We start from the raw sequence: 9765 nt of genomic DNA on the forward strand, positions 1-9765 counted from the left end.
TATTTACGCTACTTATTTCCTTGTGTGTAGAGCGGTACAGATCATTTTATTGAAACTAGGTGAACAGGTGAATAGTTCCCCATCTGTATAAACCAGGGGTCTTCAACCGGGGTCCGCGACCCCTAGAGGGGCCTCAGAGGTACTGCAGGGGGTCCTCCAATTTAAAAAGAAATAAAGGCAATTTTAACCAAAATTACGACGGATTAGGGCCAAACCAAGACCAGAAAATTTTGGAAATTACGAGAATAAAGTGATAATGTTGCAAGAATAAAGTCGTAATAGAATAAAGTTGTAACATTACGAGACTAAAGTCGCAAATTTACGAGAATAAAGTCGTAATTTATGAGAATAAAGTCATATTATGAGAATATAATTTATGAGAACTCTAACACGAAGAGCAGTCGCCTCTCTGTTAAAATGAGGAATATTGAGAATCTTGTGAAGTTATATTTATAATATAATATTACGACTTTATTCTAAAAATATAACGAGTTTATTCTCGTAATTTTACGCCTTTATTCTCATATTGACTATCCTCGTAATTTCCCTTTTTTTTTGTCTAAATTTGGCCCTAATACTCCATCGTACAAAATAATTTGAGTTAAAAAAAAATATATATATATAGGCTATATATATATATATATATATATATCTGATTGAGAAAACTCCATTAACAGCCAATAAGAGTCTACTTTTGACAATAACTATTTAGTCTACAACTCTACATAAATGATTCCCATGACGTGGGTCATGTGACTAATGTCAATTTTAGAGCGGAAAAACGAGCTAGATAGCTGTTCCATTGCGAAATTGACCTGACTATTTCATATTTAATGCTAGTAAGACCTGATGGATAAATTTGTGACAGTAACGAAGCCTAAAGCTGGAGATTGTAACGTTACAGCTCGGCCTGAAGTTACTCCTTCCACGTCTGATGAGGCCAAAGTTTCATCAACCGTAAACACATGTAGGCTAATAACAGTCTGGAATTGGTTAATAAGGTGATATAAGCTAGCAGAATAAAACATTCAAAAGTTATTATAAGCCAGGCTTAAAACTTGACGTTAAAAAAAAAAAAAAAAGGGAAAAAATAAGAATTCCAAGCGGGGGTCCCTGCTGTTTTTCTCTCATCCACGGGGCCCCTGGGCTAGAAAAGGTTGAAGACCCCTGGTATAATCTGTTTTAACAAATAAGGATGCTTGCAAATGATTTAGCAGTTTAAGGATTGTAATTCAATTACCCGTTACAATTGCAGTCAAAAAGAATGCTTATTAAAAACCTGAAAGCTTGTCTGGAATGGCAGTTTTACTATAAGCAGTCACCCCACTGTCTTGTTTCAACCAGTGTAAACTGTTATGCCATCATTGAAGAGATGGAGATATATGAGATTGATGGCATGTAATGTTGTTGTAACCATGTCTCCCAGATTAAAAAAAAAAAAAAAAGGCTAAAACAAAGTCAAAATCCATACACAGTATTTTGTTTAAAGACAATTCAGTATTATCCATTTATGTACAAAATTCTGTACAAGTCCACAAGTATACAGTACCAGGTGACGGATGGGATTTGTGTATACATTCAACATTACAGTAAATAACCCTCCATAGAAAAATGCAAACATGTTACATATTTAAAAAAAAAAAAAAACTAAAACAGATCACGTTGCAAATTTAAGGCAGTTAAATGTTCTGATACATTAAAATGACTTTCAAAACACAACTGCCCTAAACATAATAAAAAAAGAAAGAAAAATGAATGAGACCTCAGTGGTTCATATAATAAAATGGCTTCAAAACACATGTCTGGACAGCGTCCTCCGAATACTTTAGGCGGTGTCCATCTTACACTGGAAGAGAAATGAAACATGATTATTCAATCATCAATGAACATTTGCTTTACATTCAGAATTAAAGCAGTAATCATGTTGGACGTTGGTGTGTACCTCAGCATTGTAAGCGTCTAGTTGAGCGTCGAGCTCCTCTGCAGATAGCTGGGGTTTGTTTCCACCTCCACCTCTTCCTCCTCCTCCTCCACCTCCACCTCCTCTCCCTCGCCCTCTGAATCCTCCTCTGCTGCCGCCTTGCCGCCTTTCAACCCTGGGCTGACCGAGTCTGCTCCGATCAAACTTCCCATTTGAACTGCAAACAGGTTAAAAACAAGAGGAATATTTTTTTTGGTGTTTAAAAATAATAAAGAAATCCGTGTTCATACATTCAGGGTGCGTGTCCTCGTACCTCGGTGCACTACTGCCTTCTGAAGTCACTTCTAGGATTTTCATTGGACGACCTGAAAAACAAGTAACATTGCACAACAGCATTAATTCTGCGTTTCTAAAGCCGAATAATTTTGCTTGTAGAGCTGAGGCCTCACCATCAAGAGGAACACCGTTATAGTGTTTCATAGCTTTGAGGGCATCTTCCTTATTTGCAAAGTGGACATCTGCTGTTCCTTTACTACGACCGGAGCGGTCATAGTGTATTGACGCAGTCTGTAATGTCCCAAAATCTGCAAAGAGATCCTGGAGAGCAAAGCACAAAATAAAAGGGATGTTCACAGAGCATGATGCAAGAAAGTAGATACAGACAGCTGACAGACTTACCTTGATATCTGAATCAGAAACTCCAAAATCAAGATTAGAAACCAGCAGCTTGCCACTATTTTCTACACGTCTTTCTGTCCTAACATGTTGTCCTCTTTGTCCACCTGCGTGCTCCTCAAACATGTCATGCTGCCATTTGTCTGGTAATTCTCTGGGCTGAAAGAAATATGAAAAAAAATAATAAATACAGTAAATAATACAGATTTTGTGCATGCTACTTAATATTTATAGAAAACGTACCCCGAAGCAAAGCCGTGTACACCAATCCCTTTTAATGGAAAAGCAGGATACCCGGACTGAGATGACCGTAAAACAACCACTGCACATTGTTTTCTAGCCATCTTTATGTGCATTGTTTTAATTAAATATTTTTTTTTTTGCCGTTTAGTGCTATACTGGTCATTTTTGCTCCTAAATTCTGCTCTCAAATGTTTTGAACTGCTTTGTTGGCTACTTGGTTCTACATTTCTCTTTTCAGCCTTTTATTTCTCCATCAACTCATGGGCATATTGTGTTTTTGTCGCCGCCACTCTCCACCAAGGCTAAGCTTGCATTTGTAGTCCTTTTTTAAAATGTAAAAACTGTCCAGCATATTTCATGAGCACTCAGAACAGAAACAAAGACGAGAAGCAAAAATATAAATCGCTTTGTTTGACATAACTGAATATCAGCACTGTCAGGGTGCTCGTGTGTTTTTCTCCATCTGTTGGCATATTAGTTATTTATGGTCTCTCATGACACACACGCTTAAATCCAATTCTTGTACATTAATTTTAGATCTGATTGCATACATTTCACTTTTCCAAGGTCCTTCTGTGCCTGTGGTTGTTTTAACACGTTTCATAGTTATTCTGTGCACCAGTTAAAGCACCAGTTGTCAGATTAAACTCAGTGTAGCAACCAAGAGATTGCTATCCTGATAGCTGAGGATTGTATGCACGACAAAAAAGGGAGGTTTTGTTAACAACTTTGTGTATAATCAAACATAGCATTTAAAATATAACAACCCCACCAGATTGGGAAATAAAATGCTTCCTTGTAGTTATTTATGCAGTGTTTGATAGGGATTTGTCAGAATGACACAAAATTCAGAATAATTATGTCATAAAGCTATTGCTATGTATAAATCAATGCTATTGATTTGTTGATGCTGATAATGTGAATGCATTTTTCCAATTTCCCTGTACTAATACAGAGTAGTTGAGATGTGTAAATTAAGTAGTTTTGAGCAGTGTAAATACTCGAATATGTCTGAATTAGCAGGATATTCCACTATAGCATCCTCTACTCAGTCTTTCCACGGCTCTGGTCTCAAGTGGAGGCCGCTGAATTTCTTTTTGATCTGTGAAAGTTGTTCAACTTCAGTTAGTTAGAGCAGAGGTGACATTTCCTCAATAAAAATAAAAGCCTTTGTGTGCTCTTAAGAGTTACCAAGACATAAATGACTGAGATCCTGCTAAAACCCTTTGTTTCCCCACTGTGTGACCGTATCTATAAAGAGAAGCAATACACAATCCCAGCTTTTTCTTATTTTTACCATACTTACAATTTATCTGTATAGAATTAATTTTAAAATACTATTGTTTGTTTTTAAGTCACTAAATGAGTTGGCACCAAAATATATCTCAGACCTCCTACATGTTTATACTCCATTTAGGTCTTTGAGGTTTCTACTCAGTCGCGTCTCGTTGTTCCGAAAACAAGGCAAAAAACCAGGGGCGACCGAGCCTTTTCAGTTATAGCCCCTAAACTCTGGAACAAGCTTCCTCCCCACATTAAAATGGCCCCCACACTAGAAATGTTTAAATCTCGTCTTAAAATTATTTTTATTCTTTGTCTTTTAATCCAGCGTGAGAGTTGTTTGGTCTCTGTCCGGTCTTTTATGTTTATGAATCACTGGTTGTCTGTCTGGTGTGTTTTTATTTCGTGCTTTTATGTGCTCTTATCTATTTTACTCTGTTTTTAGTTTTTTACTATTTTATCATGTTTTATTTTACTCATTGTGCAGCACTTTGTTAACCTTGTTGTTTTTAAAATGTGCTATACAAATAAAGTGGATTAGATTGTATCGTTTATTTAGTTCATGTTGCCCTGAACATGTATCTGACTTTGAGCTGCTATAAAACCCGAATTTCCACTCTGGGGATCAATAAAGGACTATCTTATTTATTGATTCAGAGTATAACTCAAAAGACCAAACCAACTGAGATCTTTAAATGAAATAAAAAGCTGATTTAGGCCTAGTGAAGGAGCTTCTCTACCTGTTGCTGCTGGTTATTGTAGCAGGAGGAAGCGGAAACATGGTGGTGATTCATAAAGCCTCCAAAGCTTAAGTCTGATGTATGGTTCCGCGTTAAAGCGACGGCGTAGGGCACGCGGCGACGCACACCTTACGTTGTGCGTCGCCGCGTACCCTACGTCGTAAGCTCTGCGTCGGTGTAACGCAGAACCATAAATAAGCCTTAGTGAGGAGCCATGAGGCAAGTAGACGCTTCCTGGCAAAGCAGTGCCCAGTTCTGCCGATAGTTCGCCCTTACAGCCATTAAACCCCACAGAAATCATCACACGTGTGCCTGCCCCCCCCTCGTGGTTCGTACCCGGGTGTAGGGAGCGGGTCTGCTGTTCCTCTCCCGGCTGAAGTTCTGCCGACCCCGCGCCGCCGAGCCCCCGACCCGGTCTGAACTTCCTCCCCGCGGGGACGACTCCGCTCCGCGGCCGCCCCGCTTGTTCATCTTGATGATGTCGTCCAGGGACATGTTAATCTTATCGGCCATCGCCTTGTTTATGCCGTGGAGACGACGATGGAAACGAACAAAGAAAAGCGTGAAGCGTCGAGTGGCTGTTGTTTATCAGCTGATCTCCGGTGGCGCGATGTTGAACGGAGCGGACGTGACGTAGTTAAATGCGGAAGTGACGAAGGCGAGGACCCCATATATATATATATCATCGATGATTTCCTTATCAATAATATTATAATTCTAGGTAAATTCCACATCCACAAATCTAGGTATATGAAGGTGAAACCTCGTTTTTGTGTATTCCATAACGAATTCCTCCGTTTTTTTTAAAGCCCTTAAACTCCTGACAAAAAGAAATGCAATACAACTTTTGAACACAATTGAAGAATATAATTTATTGGATAAGCCCTAGCCCCTTAAGTTATTTTCCTTCTGTTCTCTCTTTATGCAATTTTTCCCTGATACATGTTGAAAAAAAAAATGTGATGCCTTGTTGTTTGTATATGAATATATTTTCAATAAAGAAAAAAAAAAATTATATATATACACACTACCGTTCAAAAGTTTGGGGTCACATTGAAATGTTCCTATTTTTGAAGAAAAAGCACTGTACTTTTCAATAAAGATAACTTTAAACTAGTCTTAACTTTAAAGAAATACACTCTATACATTGCTAATGTGGTAAATGACTATTCGAGCTGCAAATGTCTGGTTTTTGGTGCAATATCTACATAGGTGTATAGAGGCCCATTTCCAGCAACTATCACTCCAGTGTTCTAATGGTACAATGTGTTTGCTCATTGGCTCAGAAAGCTAATTGATGATTAGAAAACCCTTGTGCAATCATGTTCACACATCTGAAAACAGTTTAGCTCGTTACAGAAGCTACAAAACTGACCTTCGTTTGAGCAGATTGAGTTTCTGGAGCGTCACATTTGTGGGGTCAATTAAATGCTCAAAATGGCCAGAAAAAGAGAACTTTCATCTGAAATTCGAGTCTATTCTTGTTCTTAGAAACAAAGGCTATTCCATGTGAGAAATTGCTAAGAAATTGAAGATTTCCTACAACATGTACTACTCCCTTCAGAGGACAGCACAAACAAGCTCTAACCAGAAAAAGAAGTGGGAGGCCGCGTTGCACATTTGAGCAAGAAGATAAGTACATTAGAGTCTCTAGTTTGAGAAACAGACGCCTCACAGGTCCCCAACTGGCATCTTCATTAAATAGTACCCGCAAAACACCAGTGTCAACATCTACACTGAAGAGGCGGCTGCGGGATTCTGGGCTTCAGGGCAGAGTGGCAAAGAAAAAGCCATATCTGAGACTGGCCATTAAAAGATTAAGATGGGCAAAAGAACACAGACATTGGACAGAGGAAGACTTGAAAAAAGTGTTGTGGACGGATGAATCCAAGTTTGAGGTGTTTGGATCAAAAAGAACGTTTGTGAGACGCAGAACAAATGAAAAGATGCTGGAAGAATGCCTGACGCCATCTGTTAAGCATGGTGGAGGTAATGTGATGGTCTGGGGTTGCTTGGGTGCTGGTAAGGTGGGAGATTTGTACAGGGTAAAAGGGATTCTGAATAATGAAGGCTATCACTCCATTTTGCAACGCCATGCCATACCCAGTGGACAGCGCTTGATTGGAGCCAATTTCATCCTACAACAGGACAATGACCCTAAACACACCTCCAAATTGTGCAAGAACTATTTAGAGCAGAAGCAGCTGGTATTCTATCGGTAATGGAGTGGCCAGCGCAGTCGCCAGATCTGAACCCCATTGAGCTGTTGTGGGAGCAGCTTGACCGTACGGTACGCAAGAAGTGCCCATCTAACCAATCCAACTTGTGGGAGCTGCTTCTGGAAGCATGGGGTGCAATTTCTCCAGATTACCTCAACAAATTAACAGCTAGAATGCCAATGGTCTGCAATGCTGTAATTGCTGCAAATGGAGGATTCTTTGATGAAAGCAAAGTTTGATGTAAAAAAAATCTTATTTAAAATACAAATCATTATTTCTAACCTTGTCCATGTCTTGACTCTATTTTTTTATTCATTTCACAACGTATGGTGGTGAATAAGTGTGACTTTTCATGGAAAACACAAAATTGTTTGGGTGACCCCAAACTGTTGAACGGTAGTGTGTATGTATGTGTATATATATATATATATATATATATATATATATATATATATATATGTATATATATGTATATGTGTGAACAATATAAAGAATGAAAGAAAGAAGTAAAAAGTAGTCATCCAAATAATTACTTGAGTAAAAGTAAAAAACTACTTGGTGAAAAAACTACTCAAGTACTGAGTAACTGTTGAGTAACGTCTGATTTATTTTTTTTAACACAACCATTCAAACAGACAAAAGTACAAAATAATCAGGCAAATTAAATCAATAAAATAATATAAATTAAAAAATAAAAAATAGCTTAAATTAAAATATGCTTAAAGTAAATTCAAGTACTTTAATAAATAATAAATAAAATAACAGAATAAAAAAATAAATTAAGCACAAGTAGCACAAAATTTCAAGCCTTTGTTCTTTTCTTTTTTTAACCAGGCAGAACTAGAACAAGCCCATGAACTCATAGAAACTCTGTGTGTGTTTGAGTCTGTGTAAATGTGACAAAACATGCAAAAACAAACATTTTTCCCAAAGAATCACCCAGTGATGTCATGAGATTGACGCGTACGCGGATAAAAGGGATAAAAGAAAAGTAACAGCTCAACGTAGCCTAATGTAGCGGAGTAAGAGGAACAGTTTCTTCTTCACAAATCTACTCAAGTAAAAGTAAAAAGTATAGTGATTCAAAACTACTCCTAAAAGTACAAAATTTCCCAAAACTTACTCAAGTAACTCGTTACCACCTCTGTATATATGTGAGCAATATAAAGAATGAACGGTTTGAAAAGGCCTAGCTTTCTGTGGGGTCATCTATGGGGCCACACAAATAAGTTTCTCTTTATGATCAACCAAATACACAACTACATAGATTACGAGAAGGAATTATTCATAGCAAAAAGCAGCCATATTTTTTCCTTTCTTAGTGGAAGGACGAACAAAGGATTTAGAAAAAAATTCCCAGCAGTTTTCAGTTCCCACTTTTCTAGCCTGGTTTGATTCACAGTGTTTCATCTGCTGAGGGGCCCCAAACGTCCGAGGGGTCTTCTGTATCAACAGTAATATAATGTCACCCATGGTATGGATATTTCTGCAATTTCAATAATATTTCAGACACAAACAATCTGACAGATGTAAATATTTGTTTTATTTTTTAGAATCTGTATAAAGTAGGGGAGGCAGACCCAGCTTTCCTCTCATTTGTACAGGCTGCTGTGTTTCTCTCCTGTCTACTGCAGACAAGTCTCTGAACTGCCCATCGTCATAACATGACACACCTTTGATCAAGCTACCAGCATTATTTTCTTCCTGAGGAAATACCAAACTCTGATCATTACCAAGATCATCTGTGTGTATGCTGCAGAATCAGTCAACGTGATCATTATCTCATCACAGGCTGGCCTTGTTCTGGAGGCTGTTCTGAAGCCTCTGGAGCTGCAAAAGAGGATACTTTATACAATGAAGAGCATCATCAACCACCCTGAGCATCCTCTTCACAACACAGCAATAAATCTCTACAATGAATCTTTGGAGGGACTTCAATCATAAAAACGGATGCAATACATATTTTTCCTTCAAGGATTAATAAAGTATTTTTGAATTTAAATTTCATTGTCTTATGCACTCAGAGCTGGATGACAATGCCTTGTTCTTGCAGTTTACTCCCTGTTGTTGCACGTGCAATTTATCAGCTGTGTTTAATTGATATTTGTGATTCATCAACGCTACTGGGTCTTATTTAAATTGATACCACGTTTAAGGATGTCAATGAAAGATTAGGGAGTTCAATGCCCAGTAGTGGGGTTGCTGAAGTTTTCTTTACACACCAGGTTTTTGCGTAGAATATAAAAGACAGAAATAATAATTAAAAAAACATGTTTGGACTATAAAAATAAAGCATTCGGAGTTGACATTCCTCTTAGAGCATTCTTACAAATTCATAAAGTATATTCAATTCAATTCTGCAATCACACGTGCTGACTTTAACCAGCCAGTTTATGTCCAATCTACATGTGGACAGCGGCCTCTGCTGGAATCAAGTGCAAAAACCTCACAGTCTGTTTTGAACTGCAAACAGGTTCACTAACATGTTGGCTTTAATTCATTTTGCTGGGGTCTTTATTCTTAGGGCCATATTCTAGCCAGAAGTCTCCCAATAGAAAAAAATCATACAGAATATATATGAAAGACACGTTTGGTCAGAGGCCCAATTTGTTTTTCAGTTTCAATATCCAATTAAAGCTGCAAGCAGCGATGAACGGGCCCTCGCACCCTTGTGCACGTTCAGGCT

General features: G+C 38.0%; 1 protein-coding gene across 1 annotated transcript; it reads right to left on the minus strand.

Annotated features, from left to right (window-relative positions):
* Positions 1-1464: 1464 nt before the first annotated feature.
* LOC133453870 (aly/REF export factor 2-like) lies at positions 1465-5482 on the minus strand. The gene is made up of 6 exons (XM_061733126.1): positions 5197-5482; positions 2600-2755; positions 2371-2518; positions 2235-2286; positions 1943-2138; positions 1465-1846 (listed from the first exon to the last, which is right to left on the minus strand). Exons 1-6 carry the CDS (start codon positions 5371-5373, stop codon positions 1826-1828), a joined length of 750 nt encoding a protein of 249 aa, XP_061589110.1. The 5' UTR covers positions 5374-5482; the 3' UTR covers positions 1465-1825.
* Between the last annotated feature and the right edge of the window lie 4283 nt (positions 5483-9765).

Source organism: Cololabis saira, chromosome 1, assembly GCF_033807715.1.
Source record: "Cololabis saira isolate AMF1-May2022 chromosome 1, fColSai1.1, whole genome shotgun sequence".
Classification (NCBI taxonomy): domain Eukaryota; kingdom Metazoa; phylum Chordata; class Actinopteri; order Beloniformes; family Belonidae; genus Cololabis; species Cololabis saira.

What these genes read in the sequence shown, in the direction of transcription:
- LOC133453870 (XM_061733126.1), bottom strand. Translation starts at nt 5,373, where the DNA reads ATGGCCGATAAGATTAACATGTCCCTGGACGACATCATCAAGATGAAC. An exon ending in TTTCTGATTCAGATATCAAG is followed by an intron (nt 2,519 to 2,599) that starts GTAAGTCTGTCA and finishes TTTGCTCTCCAG; the next exon opens with GATCTCTTTGCAGATTTTGG. An exon ending in TAGACGCTTACAATGCTGAG is followed by an intron (nt 1,847 to 1,942) that starts GTACACACCAAC and finishes TTTCTCTTCCAG; the next exon opens with TGTAAGATGGACACCGCCTA.